Raw genomic sequence first — 17139 nt, 5'->3', positions numbered from 1 at the left:
AAATCACATTCTCTGTGCAACATAAACAAGTCTGCTCGAGTGAAGATGGTGAAAAAAAAGAGATGGAGAAAGCACTTAATCACGGACGGTTTTCTGCCTCGTAAAACTCGTTCAGAGTCAGTTTTGTGTACATTATTTCGTACTGGTGCTTGGTGGGCAATGTTCCTTCAGATTTTTGCAGAGCGGAACATGTTGCTAGTGGGGCAGACACTATAAATTACTATAAATGAATTCAAAACTCATACATATGTACTGTATATTTATTATTATTAAAACAATAAAATAAATGAACAATAAAGATACTGTGGTCATACGTTACTATCATTCTAGTAGACTGCCTAGGGTTCTTGTCAAGACCTGCATTTTTTCAACCATTTAAAATAAGATTAATTCAACCTCACCTGTGATCATGTTGAAGATCTCTGTGTCTCGTGGTGTCTTGATGTCACACAGTCCTGTAAAAGCATATCATTAAGAATCAGTCATCAATCCCTGTTCCTGGCGAATAAAACACAGATTTATGTGTGTACGCACTAAGAAGGTAGTGTGGTATTGGCGTCCCATCTCTGTACGGTACGAGAGCATGCTGGCGAGTGTCTAATGCGGCTGGTTAACATCCCTCTCGGGATATGGGGCCCTGGTGTGAAAGGTGATACAAGCCCGGCGTTTCACACAGCATGGTATCAAAATACACACCATAAATACACATATATTCACACACATTCTTATATCTTATACATTTCCACTTTTGGTGTGTTGAAGCTTAACAGCTCTTTGCAAGCAATGTACTGCATTCACACACTAGCAGGGGGGTATCGTAAAAAATTAAACCCTGTTTACTTTGACCTAGATTACTCATTTTCAGTGATGGACTAACAGCCCATGTGACCCTATTCTTAAAATATCTCACTTATTTTAGCACGAGCTGAATATTTCAAGAATGGTCTATGATAGGAACTCAGTCATTTAATTACATTATTACATTACTCAACTCCGTGGGAGTAGCAGGGCGGTGCAAATATGCAAGATAGGAGACACCGCGAGTGCGTGTCCAAGACCCATGTCTGGGTTTCAGAGTGTCACGACAGACACGTGCGTCTCATTTTTTTACGTATAGACCACACTGTCATTCAAATGGCAACGCGCACTTTACCTGAGACCATGGCATGTCATGAATTTACAGGTCATGACGAGTGAGAGGCATTCATGGGAGTAAATTCAAGGGATGTTAAATCTCTTTCGACAAAGAATTGATAATGCGACGACATCTTTGTCCTGTGAGAGCTACCGTAGTGCTTCGGAAGGGAGGGGTGAAATGAGCCATTGGTTGCAATTCGCAACCTCGCCTCCAGATGCCACTAAAATCTTCACATTGCTCCCTTAAAAGTAAATTAAAACAGAAAATTTGTATTCAATACAGATTTTGTGAATTCGCAACGTAAAAATGAAGGATCGACAGATATGAAATACAGTGTTGTTTACCAACACAGTATCACCAGTAATGAATATTTAGTAACTGTCCTTCAATCCTCATCCCTTAAATAAAACATTGGATCAAATACTATTGCTCCCTGCTATGACTGAGGTCATCCCCAAAATAAATCTTCAGACACCATGGTCAATAAATCTGGTTTAAAAACACAGGAGCCTGTGACACCACTGGACTTGGGTAAATCACAGGTTGTAATGACCTGTCAGCAGTAAATGAGGAAAAGATTATGATATTAAATTTCAAGGGTGCAGACTTGCGGCGACAGAACAGCTGGAGGGAAAGAGAGCTGGACTTTCGCCGAAGCACTGGTCACAGCTCTCCATTTATATTCATGACCTGGGCTTACACTTGTCATTTATTTATCTATCAGAACATTGGGAATCGTCCTGCCTGGGGAAATTTCATGGCCAGCCGAGCCAATAGGCCAAACTCATTACCATACTATCAATAATTCAATGCGGTCATCAAATAAATAGTTCTGACATGAATGTGCCCTGAGGAACACGCTCTTAACATGAAGGCTTCCAAACAGCACTGTAGACTAAAAATAAATAAAAATATGCAAGTAGATTTGAGAGAGTGTATCTGCATAGGTAACGGAAAAACATCACATTCAGCTGCCTTGAGGTGTATTACAGCAAGATAAAATAGTCGAAAATAATGTAGGTCAGGGATTCATTTTCACTTAGACACAAGTTTGACTGGAAGACTGATGTGGCATGTTCGTCTTATATTTTGTATAAGTTTTACATTTGAAACTCGGCTTATATAAAAACAAAATGCATTTACATCATTTGTTTTGATGTTTCCATTGCTATGCCGTTAAAATATTCATTATTGACATGCGTCATAGTTCAATGTTAAAGGTCCAGTGTGTAATTTTTTAGCGGGTCTATTGACAGAAATGCAATATACAGTAATAAGTGCTTGGCAACAATAGAAACATTTAATTGCATTAATCGCATGACTTTTCTGTGATTCATCGCGATAAATTGCATTGCTAAGCGTAAAATTCAACAATGAATTCAGAAGTAGTGTTTCGTGTACTTTTTTTTAACAGTACTGCTATATGAACAAAAGTGCAATTAGATTTGGTGTGCAAACACTAAACAAATAATCTCCTTTTTTACAACGGCACAGTATTTCCTTTAAAAAGTAGCATTAAATATTTCTTGTAAATCTAAAATGTTAACATTAATGTAATCAAATTAAATATAAAACCAAAGCTGGAAAGAGGAAACTTCCAGGGCATTTTTATTAACGCACATCTTTAAACAACTAAATGATTGCATGCTACTTTTTCTCAACAATCTTAACAATTCAAAGAAGAACAGAATTCCTTTGATATGAATAAGTTTTTCAATTCTGTCCTTTGTTGTATGATGAACATAATAAACAGAGATTTATAAACAGAAGTTTTGTATTCTGCAGGCTATTGATATACTTCCGCTTTATTATTAAAAGCCTCCCACACCCGCAAAGATTACGTCTTTGTGGAGCCAGGGCACTGATAGATAAGCGCGTGGCTGAAGGAGGGGAGACGGGATGGAGTGGCTTGTTCTATCAACTCCGCCGTTAGGAATAGATTTAAAACGAAATGTCCATGTAAGAGTTCGGTACCTTTCCATTCAGTTCTTGTGTTCCTGGTTCATTGTGTTTGCTTCAGCAGTCTTACAGGGAGCGGAAATAAAACATTGTGAATAAATTTAGCTTACTTTCATGTTCAGACCCACTGCACCTCATTCAAGACTCAAATTGTCCCTCAGGGACAATAAAGTATACCTTACCTTACTCCTGTATTTAGCACATGCTGAACTATTCATGTTAATTCATTTATCAGTACATCCTTGTACTGTTTGTACATACACAGTCCCATGGTGATCAGTGCTGTTCTGTTTGGATGGCTTATTTATAGTGTGATTTGTCAGACTCTGGAGTAAGAGTTGGAGGGACGCCATTCTCACCTCTTAAGCTTAAGAGGTGACCTGTTACCAGAAGTGATGTCTGAAACCATGTCATGCATCTCTATGTACTGCTCAAGTGCCAGAACAGAAAAAAATAAGTATAGCTATGCTGTCAACTCACAGTGAACAGAGAACTCAATGTTTTAATGTATTTGGTTTTAACATTAGTCTGTTTATTTAGAATAAATAATTCAAATGGCCAGTAGAGTAATGATTTAAATCATTCACTGTCTTCAAAGAGTCTCTGTGCGCTGTTCATATGCACTGTTTATACAAAGACCTTTCCAAAAAAGTTTGTCATGGGTCTCCTTAAAACTATTATTGAATGACTACACTAAGTCTTCTGCTTTCCTGCTGGTAAAAACCAAAACAGACTATGTCTTATCCCCAAAGAAAAACATTAATATGCTGGACATACTGCATGCCAAAAAAGGAAGAATCTGTTGCTTTTCTTCTGGGATTTCAACACAGGCTATTTATGAGCATTTAAGCCAGGACACAACAAGCTCTATGTTCTCTCAAATGTGAACATCTAAATCAAAATTGCATCATGAACCGCGCATATGAAAGTTTGTTCCTGTGCATGTGTCCCACACAAATTTTTGAAACAAACCCACGGATAACTGCTTAAATTGCCCCCATATGTTTAAAAAGACAATTTATTTGCTATGTGTAGCTCCTTACAAAAAAATTGTTTATGTCGTATCTGAAATGAAGTACATAAGATTTACCAGAAAGGGAATAGTACCAAAGTGTTATTTCTGGGAGTAAACTACAAACTAGCCATTGTCCAATTTACACAATCATTTTATATAATTGTTTAACTATAATTATGTTCAGTGACCTGTAAGGACTTTTATTTAAATATATTTAAGGGGCTTTTGCCTTTAATTGGAAAGGACAGCGAAGAAGGACAGGAAAGCATTAGATAGACACACGGGGAGTAGGACCGGCAAAGTACGCTCGAGACGGGAATCGAACTCAGGTAAGGTCGCAAGTGCACTGGCACTGTATGTCGCCGCACCAACCACAGTGCTATTTGTACCGACTTGTAAGCACATTTTTTATACGATTTTTTTTTAACATCCGATTAATTTAAGCTTAAAGCAACATCTTCTGTAACATCTGTAATGTCTTTTATTGTCAGAATAATGCAATGTATAATTCATCTCATTAAATTACTCAGATTCAAACTGTTTATTCCCTTATTTATACAGTTAATGATGTGATGGTATTAAAATTTGGGGAATAAAATACATACAAACTGTAGTGATCAGTACATCAAAATTTTAAGATAAAACCCCAAATCCATTTATACCAACCCTGACCATGCCAATAATCAACCAACTTATACTGTATTTTCGAAACTTCATGCAACTAAGAGTGTGTCACAATCCAAATACGGCACAGGCCATTTCTGATCGGGACTGCAAGTCTACATATTCTCCAATGAGGTTAAATGACTGTGTAAAGTGCCTGACACATGATCTTACCACAATAGAAGGGACTGAGTTAAAAGTGCCCCTTGTGATTCAGTACATTTGTGCCAATAAAGCGTTCCCTGGCACCCACATGATGGTGTGAGTTGTTAGATATCAGCCCAAGCTCATATCGAGTCGATGGGAAGAGAATATGGGGACATCTGCCAAAATGTGTGTGTAACTGCTGTCGTCCAGATGTTGCAATCAGTGGGTGCTCCTGGGGGGTCATGTGACAAACACGTTGGTCAGCAACGTCTTTGTCCATCACTTAACATTAACGCAGCAAAAGTTTGAAAGCACTAGCCACCATCGTCAAAACAATCTTCAACAGCCACAAAAAGGATTCAGAGTTTAAGAGCTTCCTGTAAGAGCCATGTTCGGCTACAGCTGTTATTTTATTATTGTCTTCCTGTCTGGAATTTAAGGCACGGTAAGTTGTGAAGATAAGATTTGACAATGGTCAAACGCTGATAGCAGAAATCTCAGAAAACATTCTTCAAAGGGAGCCTATAGCCGAGCAAAGGATTTCAAAATATCTTTATGCAGACAATCAAATATCACAACAATGACAAAAAAAACAACAACAGAGGTTATAACAAAACATTACCCAGTTGGTCCCGCAGAACCATGTCACCACCCTAAACAGACCACCATTGATGTGGCAAACATCAAGACATATGAATGATATACCGAGATATAGCTAACTGTTTTCTATTTCAGATTTGTCATATAAAGCCCCCCTCAGAACTTTCCAAACATTGTCTGAATTCCTTATTTGGTCAAGCCTGTGGTACGTTCAGCATGCTTTATCTTTTCTAAATGTGTGGTCTGATGAAGCACACATGCGCTGATATCTAAACACAAAAATATCACAGCCGCCATGATAAGATAATTCTTAACAACAGAGAACTCTTTTTTTTTATTCATTCACAGGAAAGAAGCAATGAGATGCTTTTAGAGGTCCTCATACCGTACACACACCATGTCCAGCGACTGAGACAGGGACACCAACATAGAGTCACGATAAGCGGCCAGCGCTAGGCCTGCCAGCACCTTCTTCCAATCGCAATCTGACAAATATCTAAATGGGTTGACATTTACAAAACAAGTTGGACTCATTCCTCCAACAGAAGCACTCCCCTGGGTTGAAGATCCATTCGCTAATTAGGTGTTTAACCTCCAGAGGCTCCCAAAGTGTCAGTCTGCTAAGAATACGAGATGAGAAGATCTCTGCTCTGGCATGATGCTGCCATGTGCATGGAATCAAAGACATTGACATATAATTCAAAACAATCCGATTAGCACAGGCACCTGATATCAAAGAAAGGTTAACCGAGCCTTGGAACTTATTGCATTTTACTTGTAAATCCTTTGTGTTATTTCAATATCCTTCAAACAGAGCTTAACAACAAATAAACTCACAATACATTTCTGAGAAGATCTAAAGGGATTATAGATTTTGATTCACGCCATTCAACAACGGTCCCATTCAACAGGTTTTACAGCGTACTGAGGAGGTGAAAAGCATGACAAGGGTACAGTTTCAGGAAACAGGGACCGGGCACTCCAGTATTATACAAAGTTAAAAATACCAGTCACGAAAGAACCCTCCCCCAGAACAAAAACAGGAGCTGTCGAGTTTGCCATGCTGCCTCAAGACATCTTTATGGAAGCATGTCGTGCTACTGTAGGGATATCTCCTCGAATCTCAACCTATCTGCTACAATTCTACTCTTTAGCATTTTGCGAGCATAGAAATGACAGAAGTGTGATGCCTGTTTATTTTTTATTTAAAAAAATAATAATTTCTACTCACCCTCAAGTTGTTCCAAACCTGTAGAAAATGTATTTGTTTCGTTGAACTCAAAGAAAGATATTTTGAAGAATCTAGAAAAACAAACACTTCTGGGGCACATTTTACAACAATTTTAATGGTAGTCAATGGTGCCCCAGAAATCTCAGTTGCTAACTTTATCAAAATATCTTTCGTGTTCGAAACAAATTCAGGCTCAGAATAACTTGAGGTTGACTAGTTCATGACAGAATTTTCCTTTTTGTTATAGCTTGAGCTGAAACGGAAAAAAGAACATAAGGTCACGTTGAAAGGACTGCGTTGTCGTGATGGACAGTTAATCAATGGATCCCTTACATTACAGGGTGAATTGCAATTTAGCCGAAATTAATAAACGTTGTCAGAGCTATGGCAGACTGTAACAAAGGCTCTTTTTTTAAGTATGAGGCAAAGGTCTTCTTGCAAACCTTTAATGAGGAACTCCAACACAAGAATGTATGAGAAATTAACTAACTGTGTGCTGTACAGTGAACAGCATTTTTAACAGCATACGTAATGTATACAAAAATATCTAATGTTCAAGTGAACCAAATGTGAAACAAAACTCCACCCTGACCTGTTGTTACTTATGGCACATTAGAAGCTTGTTTGTTTGTAAGGTTGGCAAGACCCCCACTGAGAATATAATATATATAATATATCTTCTATTGTGTTACACAGAAAAATACCGCTTTAAAGGGACAGGTCACCCCAAAATAAAAAAAGAGTAAGTGGAAGAATGCTTGTAACCAAACAGTTTTTGGCCACCACCGACTACCATAATAAGAAAAATGACTATGGTAGTCAAAGGTGCCCCAGAGTTGTTTGCTTTCCTACATTCTTCAAAATATATTTTTTGTGTTTAACAGAACAAAGACATTTAGAACTGTTTGGTTACAAGAATTCTTCCAAATATTTTTCTCTGTGTTCACCAAAACAAAGAAATTCATACATAATTGGAACAACTTGAGGTCGAGTAAAGGAAGACAGAATTTCTATTTTTGCGTGAACTGTTCCTTTAAGTTTTTTCTGCTGTATAATGTTAAAACCCTGAGATGATTTATTGCAGAAAAAGCACTATTGAAAGCACTATGTTTATCGTGTAGGGCCTACTATAATATAAAAACTGCATCAAAAAATTAAATACACTGACAAACCCCAAACACGATTTAAAAGCTAAACACAAATCCTCACCAGGCATTAGGACTGAAGGCAGGCGCAGGGTCCGAGCTGCAGCCAGCAAACGTCCACACTTCTGTTTTCAGCCCAGAGGATCCGCTGTGTTTCAGGGTTAAAGTCCCGAACTGCAGCCGGTTTCTGGAGGTAAAAGATGTAAGAAAGTGAGAGGCAAGCCCCCTCTCTGAGCAAGTGCTGCAGTTCGATCTATTTTCAGATGGAGACATGCACGTCTGCAGGCTGGAAAGTTACTCCACGCCTCTGGGGAAAAGTGACAACATATACAGATCTGTGAATATAAAGATCCACACAAGTGGTCAAACCCCTTGCCCATGCCAGGACTCCACACTAAACCACGTTAAATGGAAAGCTTTAGAATGACCTTCATTCATTTAATATAAAAATATCTTTGATAATTTGTACCCGTTTTTGGTAGTGTCGTTCATTCTTACTTCAAACACACTTAAGATGTACATTTTGGTCATTCAAGCCATGATGCAGCCACTATTTTTGTCTCTGGAGCTTTTTGCTGATGACAGTTCTCATTTATCAGTGTGGCCAAACTTCAAGTTTAGAGCGAAGTGAGTTTTTGAGAATTCACGCTGCTACATTACGAAGACAAATGAACCACTCAGCATAACACGAAACAAATGAACTGTGTTAATCCCTCAAGGTGACAAAGGAGGTGCCAACGGAATTTCGCTCTTTCAGTTCTAAAGAGTTGTTTTGTTTTTTCCTCCGTCTTTTGTCACAAACATTAAAGGCCTCATTGGGATAAATTTCACACTTGATTACCCCACAAAGAGTTTTTTGTACTGATATTCACTTTTATTTCTATCAGCAAGCGAGTGACAGCCATTCTGGAGGTCTGACACCTTCTAACCTGTCTCCCCCTGGCAGCCCCTCCTTCCACGAGAGATGCCGTCACCCGGGAGCTCAGAGAATGTGCAGAGACTGAAGGTGTCAGCACAAACCTGGGCCAAAGAAAACCACCCAGTGAACCTAACATCCCTCCTATGACCGTGCCCGAGATGTCTCAGGCGTTACATCGACTTAAGTCTTTAAACTGTATCTGTGAGGAAGGTATCAGGTCATGAGTCAGGAGTTAACAAACTGCCAAGTTTTCCTTTTATTTATCCAAGTATGTCCCAGTAGTCTTACATGTATACAACATAAGAAAAATCAAACCGGAATTTCATATCTCAACTCACGATCAAGCTGTGTGAGCTATGCTATCCACATCGACTTAATATCACTACACTCTCACTGTGTGACATGACATTGTCTTGTTTGTGTCTTTTTTTAAATTCACTTTAGGAATAACAGGAAAATCCTATGAGACAATGCTGATAGTGAGATTACTCTATCCTAGGATCCTATCCGACAAAATTCCTGTTGCCAGACCATAAAAAGTAAAAGAATAGTTACAAAGTCTGCCAAGAAAGAGCTTATGAATGACAACATTAGATGTTAAAGTGATAGTTCACCAAAAAATGAAAATTCTGTCATCATTTGCTCACCCTCGTGCCATTTCATACCTGTATAAATTAGATATATAAGATATAAAATATAAGATATTTGTAAGAATGTTAGCAATTTTCAATTCCGTGACATCGGCTGCCTTAGTAGGAAGAATTAAATGGTAGTCAAAGGTGCGCCAGAACAAACAGAGTTTGTGTTCCTCAATTCTTCAAAACTTTGTGCTCAACAGAACAAAAAAATACAATATTTTTTTCCTACTATGGTAGTGGATGATGTCACAGAACTTAAACTTGCTAACATTCTTACACATATATTTCTTTATGTTTAACAGAACAAATAAATGAATATAGGTTTGAAACAATCTAAGGGTTAGTAAATGATGAGAGAATTTTCATTTTTGAGTGAACTATCTCCATTTACTCCATTATCTCCAGTGCAGGTCCATTTACTGTGGCATATAAAATAAAGTAATGTGTGCAGCTCGGCAATTAATAGCTCTTAAGATTTTAATGAATTCAGCCCTTCAAGCTTATCGGAAAAAGCTGTATTGTTTTTAATAATACAGGAAAGATGGTCAGACGAATGGTATGAATGAATGGTTTCAAGGATTCACAGGATTGTTTGAATGCTTTAGATGTTACAGTCAACACAAGACATCAAAGATGTATTTTTAAAACAATGTAACAATATGTAAGGCAACACTTTTCTTTTCTTTGTTTCATATTTTTTCTAACAAACAAGCATTCTCAGCATGCATCACTACTTAAGAAAACAAGGTTTAATTTTGCGCTTATATGCATAGAGTTAACAAGACCAAGAAACCAGTCTTAAGTAGCACGGGAACATTTATAGTAATAGTCAAAAATACATTATATGGGTGAAAAATAAACTTTATTTCTTTTATGCCAAAAATCATTAGGATAGTAAAGATCATGCTCCATGAAGATATTATGAAAATGTCCTACTATAAATATATAAAAACTCGCAAACAAAAATAGCCAGAAACACGCATACAAACTTTACTCGCTGCTACCCAGATTTGGTATCTATGTAAAGCTTAGAATCTCTGCTTCTGATGAACAACTTCAAAGGCAATTTTCTCAATGTTTTGATTTTTTGCAACCTCAGATTCCAGAGTTTTAAATAGTTGAATCTCGACCAGATATTGCCATATTCCAACAAACCCTATCAATGGAAACTTGGAAAGCTTGTTTATATCTCAGTTTAAAAAAAATATTCACTTAAAGTGATAGTTCACTCATAAACAAACATTCTGTCATCATTTACTCAGCCTCTTGACATTTTTGTTGTCCAGGGTCACAAATGTTTTTGTTCTTGTTAACTGATAACATGTTGGTAAACCTTTGGACAGCTGGAAAACCTAGCATCCGTTTCAGATCAAATATCACACGGCTGAATGAGGAACTGTGAGGAACATAAAATTCCCTTTATTGCTCCTGATATACAGTACAGTGACCTGTACAACGATATTTGCAAGACGTGCAGATAAACAAAATATAAAAGTCAACACCATTTGGAACTGGCAAATAAGCCTTCGCTGGGAGATTTCAACATTCAATTGCACCATATCATTTACTTTTATTGAGAAAAACAGAAATAACATTATACAAAATGTGCCCTGTTTTTCCACGATAAACAGTCATAAAGCTAAACACAGCGGTTAGTAAAATCCCAACAGAATTTGAATAATACAAATATAAACAATATAAAGAAAAGGAATAAGAAACGTGTTCTTCATCTGAAACCTGCAGAACATATCTACCATATTAGAAAAACCCGTGCACCATTCTATAGATGACAATAACACCATGTGAGCTTTGCCTTTAAAAAATACGTATTATTACGTAGCTCTATATTACGCAATAAACATGTGTAATGACCTCACTGACCTTGCGACGCTCTAGCACATCAAATCACGTGACACATTAATGACAGTCGCACAGCAACCGCTGACAGAGGCTGTTCATGTTAAGCTCAAGGGGAACGTGCGCGCAACGTCTGACTAACTTAATCATTAAAAACATCCTGTTACAAAATAAGACCTTGTACCGGACCGCACAACATTTTGTGGGTCAGTCTGACGCTTTTTGACACTTCAATGTATTCCCCTGGCATCCAAGTCTGTATGTTCAGACGGGAAACCAGCTCAATTTTGTATAACAGCATTGGGTATTCGAATGCTTATTTTCTAATATAAGACGCATTATAATGCGTATTGCCATAATCAAACGGCTATATGGTAGAGTACTACATTACCAAGGTAACACGGGGAACATGCGGATAAAAAAATGTACCCAGAATAAAGGCGTCTGCCAAATGCCTACATGTGTATTTTCCCTGCGGTCGTGCTTTCTTCACCTACCTCATATACGTTAGACTTTTAAACGTCCCAACACATTGTTGTCCCGCGAAGCGAAATAGTACACGTGTGTTTGCATCAAAAATATGAATCCTCGCGCCGCTCTCTCGCTCGACAACAACAACAACAAGCACGAACAGCGTTGCTATGGCCGCCGGTCTCAATATTCAGATTGAACAGACCCGCTTTCTCGACTTAACAGATGAAAACACGGATCAATGATGAGGCATGCCGACCCCCCTCTTGATGCACTTGTTTTGGGTCGACAAAAGTAAAGGACTCTCATTGGTTTGGGGAAGATCCTGGTAGTCATAGCAACATCCAACAGAGAGCACGCTTTATCATGGTATGGTAATGAATAGCGCAGTACCCCTCCCTTGCGGTGGATATTTACTGAGGAATGTTTCCTGGAGGTATACATTAAGTTAACTCCGTGGGATGATGCTCAGTGGAAGCTCATTGTGGAAATGACAATAGACCTTTCATTAAATCGACAATGCCTTCGGTACACGTGTTTCATTCATTTTTTTTCTGTGAATGACAATGTTTTGGCTCACTGTGCAAGGAAATTTCTAAAGAAATCGGAAAAAACACTGATAAAAGGGATTCAAGTTCCCATTTTTTTTTTAATTAAATTTTAGTTACGTTGGGACAGTTCACCCTAACATAAAGATCTGTCATTATTTAATCACTCTTGAGTCATCTGTATACATTTCTTTGTTGAATTATGTCTGGAAGAATGCTTGCAACCAAACAGCTTTTGGCCACCATTGATAACCATGGTAGGAAAAATCACAATGGTAGTCAAAAGTTATACATTCTTTCAAGTATCTTTCTCTGATTTCTTATTTTGGGTGAACTGTTCCTAAACAAGACAGAAAGATTTTAAAGACATTAATTTGCACTGCAGTGAACAAGCTGTGAAATAAATTAAACCCTACTGGCTAGGGAGGAGGCGCCCAATATGTCCCGCACTAACTTTCTGTTTCAGCAAAAGTTCTGTCAATGAATCGAACAAAGTCACACATTTCAAACCACTTCTGAAGATTTTTAAACATCATTTAATTTTAGCACCTTCTACTATTTCTTTAAACATTCTACTTGTTATTTCAATGAATTTTCATTAAAAATTAACACTTTAATTACGAGAAAATTATGACATAGACTACCCTTAAAACCACTGTACTCTGACTATAATTCGCATTCCTTCATGTACATTCGATGACGGTTGGTTGGTTGTCTAAAATTGCCATGGTGTTGTTCATTTTTGTGCCAAATATGTCAAAACAGTTGCACGGTGACACAAAACACTGACAGAAATTGAACTGATACCTTCGACCGATAACGTTCTGTTACTCTGATTGCATCGAGCAGGTCGCCCTGTAGACATGCCACATATTTCATCAAGTACCATTTTGGGGGTTCCTTGTCCCTGCTATAGGGTTGCTTGAGCCTGTCAGACATTCGCTCACACATCTAAATTTAACCAGCAAACTGTCAACTGCCCCTACATGTTTCACTTTGTCCCCTTCAAGAGACCAGGCAGGGCCTGATAGAAAAATTAAGTGGAAGATCATCACTAATGCTATATATCCATAACAAAATGTTCATCATATCAATGGACAATGTTTTGAACGTTGACATATCACATTACTATCACATCATAAAATAGCAGGTTTTTATATCACTTTTCAAACCGATCGCCCTGTGACACAAGATCTTTCAATACGTTTTGTGCAGGTCACAGCAACCAACCACATGAATCATTGAATATCAGGAAACAACTCAGTGGCTTTATTCAGCTCTTTAAGGATTGCTGACATTCCTCTTTTGTTAATCTTTTTCACAAATAACTATTTTATTTCTTTTTTGGGTTTTATAAGGAACTCTTGGAGCTGATGGATGAAATAAGGCACATCAAAAGGGCAAAACAGTATTGCCTCGGAGGTACAATTTAGAAAAATTTTGCACTCATCTGTATCCACACTGCTTAGCTTATAGCCCGAGGTAAATCTAATCAAAGCACACAAATTCAAACTACTATATATACTCACTGTGTGAACATTCCTTGTTATGCAATGCTCTGGCGCTTTCCTGTGGCGTCTGCCAAATGCATAAATGTAAATGAGTAACAATTTAAACAATGTTTACCCAAATAATATACTGTAGCTGATATTGGTGAATTTCGAATACATGGTAATTTACGACACAATTAGGTACTTTTTTATAAGGTAATAACAATTTGAGAGAGAAGCTGAGACATGAAAAAAATTACCCTCCCATCTGTTTTATTACCCCTTAGCTCAGAAATACACAAATGGGGTTTTGAGGAGAGCTGACACTGCCCCCTACTGGTAAAATATATATAACTGATTATTCAAAAGTTCACCTGCCCATCCAGTCTTAACAGAAATGATGATGGAAAGCAAATTTGTATAAATCGAATATTATTGAATAAAAACATGCATACGAATCAAGAAGAGTTCAACTGGAGGATGGCAAAAAATGTCTGAGATTGCTGGGTTTGCTGCTTACAGTATATAGACGTGTGATGACTAATTTACAGTCATTTGCATCGCTTGATCGGCAATCTGAAAAACCCTAGAGTTAGTTCAGCAGGCCCTCTTACAAAGGATCAACATCCCATTATATTCAGCTTTCTAAGTATCTTTGCCCCCAATTCAGTATTCTTCTGACAAAGCACTGAAGAATTACGTAAATCAAGCCTGAGGATATTTTTCTGTTTCTATCACTTTCCTGTCACTAAGATTTCCTAGACCTGAATCGAGCATCTTCAAGTATATAAATAAATGATGTGTCTGCATCGAACATCTTTTCAGTGGACGAGTAAAAATATATTTAACAACAGCAGTGCAATACAAATAACGTAAATCACTAATAGATCTATAAACAGGAATTCATAGCATATTCAGCAGATAAGAGACGCTGACTGCGATGACAACACTTTGTGGCAGTGAGACTATAAAATATAATATCCAAAAGGAGGCATTCGGAATGTCAAAATGATCTTTGTAAAGATTCCTCATGAAGATAGTCCACGTGAACATGACCCCAAAGCTAAAGTAACTGAGAGATGCATGGAAAGCAGCACAAGCTACCAAAGACGGCTTATCAGTTAACATCAGAATTCCTTTCATTGTTCTTTAAATGGTCTAATGAGTAAAGGTTTCCTCATCAACGGTACCCCTTCCCCCCTGCAACAGAGCTCGGTTAGCCCTGTGATTGTAGTGGGACCCCCAGAAGGATAGTTTTACCTATGAACAGAGAATCCTCTGTCCACTTATAGATGCTTCCATGTTGCTCTTCTTTTGCCCTGCTCACACACCCACTTGGGCTGTAATTAAAATCTGGCCCTACACAATGACTCAAGAGAGGTGAGGGACTACTCTGGAGCCACAGGCTGGGAAAAGCAGGTCATACCTGCATACACACCTATAAACAATACCCACCAACCCCACCAAGGCCGCGAGTTCACAAGAAACTAAAACCAGTGAAACTCCTGTAATGGAATACCATGAGGTTCTGAGGTTTCACAGACACGTTGCTGCTAAAATCGGTTTCAGACCTGTACTTATTTTTCATTCAGGGTTAGGGATTATATTGTTGCAACATTGCATTTTGTTTCTTCTTGGTTTGGTGTCACAACAAGGTAAGCAAACTTTTTTACTGAAAAGACGAGGCAGCCAGGATGATATTGTCTTTGCTGTTGCTCCAACCACGCCACTATTGGTCTCATAATCCACTGCGTTCTATGTCCATAGAAACAAACGCTGGCTCACCTTCGCAAATTCGTTCAAAATGCAAAAACACAAACAATCTTTTTTTTTATTCAAGATAAACATGAAAAAATGAAAGTTGCTATATATCAACACGGGAAACTGTGACATTTGTAAATAATGCAAGTCACGCATAAGGAAACGGCCTGTTCAGAATTGTTAATACAGTTTTACTCCGGTTTTAGCTCATAGCAATATTTTCTAAATTAAACAGCAATCATTCAGGGTAATTTTAAAATGAATAGGCGCACTTTTAAACTGGAGTCTCAAAAACACATGACTTATTATCTTTTTTATTGCTTATTATCTTTTTGCAAAGAAAGGGTGCGGCTACTTAAAAGGTGAAAGAGTTTAAGAAGACTTTTAATTAGCATTAACAGATTAAGACATAATCATTACATTTTATTCATATAGTGGCTTGAATTTTGATATTTTCAGTTTTCAAATTTTAGTTTAACTTTTAGTAAATTTTTTGTTTAACAAGCAATTTTGTTATGTGCTTTTTTATAATTTTATTATTAATTAATTTAATAATTGCTATTAATTTTTTATTGAACTTCAATATGCATTTATTCGAAGTTGATAATTTTAGTGTCTTACTTTATTTATAATGCAAATTTTTGTTTAGTTTGAGTTTTGAAATACTATGACTGTATTTTATTTTATTTCAATTTAAAGAAATGTTTGCACAGTTTTAGTTTTTGACAGTAACATGAAAGTAGAATTGTTTACAAAGGATCAAATGCCAAAAAACGTCAAAAATGGATTACGGAAAAACTGAATAAATTAAAACTGAATTGGAACTCTTGCAACTTTTAGATGTACATGTGTGTGGTGTATTTATGATTCTTCTGAAATGTCTTACATTTATACAGGTTAGAGTTTCACAGGGTGTTATGTAAGAGTAGTTTTTCTCTTTAGCAACACAACTGTACGTAAAGCTTATTCAGAGAACTCCTTAAATCATTACTTGAAATCCCACACATGTTGCCAACTAAAAACTGAATGTAAAACACTGTTTAACAATGAAAGGCACATTACCTTCCACTGAGGGCATTTCAGCTCTGCTTAGCAGTCTGGATGTTTCACTTGTTTCTAGCTCAGAGGGAAGCACAAGCTCATAAACAAGTATTTGTCTCCTATGTCCTCCACATGAGAGCTCATATCATCCACTGCTGTTTTTCCAAACACATATATCAGTCATAGACCGTCTGCAATGTTCTTCTATTGCTCCAGGTTGTCCTTCAAAATACAGTCAAATTAACAGTTTCAATCCAATCAAAATCACTTGCCTCTTTATTTCTCCTCAGCTGCAAGATTTCTCCTCTTTGTGCTTGACCTTCCACTGCAGATGTAGATTCAACAAGATGCCACATTCAGCCAAACCTGCTCTATGAGCGGCAAATGACTTACATGGCCCTGGGTTACATCCTCAGCCGGAGCTCATGTTTATCCAGGTAAACGCACACGCTCACGGCTTGATGCAACGAGCATTCTTTGTGTCTCATGCTTTACAAATACTATAAGCTGCCTGGG

The 17139-nt window shown here is 37.5% G+C and overlaps 1 protein-coding gene across 7 annotated transcripts in view; it reads right to left on the bottom strand.

Moving 5' to 3' along the window:
• sorbs2b (sorbin and SH3 domain containing 2b) overlaps positions 1-17091 on the bottom strand; it is a 46371-nt gene extending 29280 nt beyond the window's left edge. For 3 of the 7 annotated variants that reach the window (XM_079480563.1, XM_079480569.1, XM_079480568.1), the window contains exons 1-3: positions 11810-11952; positions 7963-8085; positions 402-455 (exon numbers count right to left, since the gene is read on the bottom strand). In XM_079480563.1, coding sequence (XP_079336689.1) covers positions 402-455; positions 7963-7969 — 61 coding nt within the window. In that variant the 5' untranslated portion in view covers positions 7970-8085; positions 11810-11952. Of the gene's footprint in view, positions 1-401; positions 456-7962; positions 8086-11809; positions 12030-16644 lie in introns of those variants that run through there. The other 4 variants (XM_079480564.1, XM_079480566.1, XM_079480565.1 and 1 more) reach the window with 3 other exon arrangements.
• Positions 17092-17139: the final 48 nt, after the last annotated feature.

This window comes from Barbatula barbatula (genome assembly GCF_947034865.1).
Source record: "Barbatula barbatula genome assembly, chromosome: 18".
NCBI classification, from domain to species: domain Eukaryota; kingdom Metazoa; phylum Chordata; class Actinopteri; order Cypriniformes; family Nemacheilidae; genus Barbatula; species Barbatula barbatula.
The sequence above is the reverse complement of the archived record's forward strand: the minus strand, read 5'-3'. Positions and strand labels throughout refer to the sequence as shown.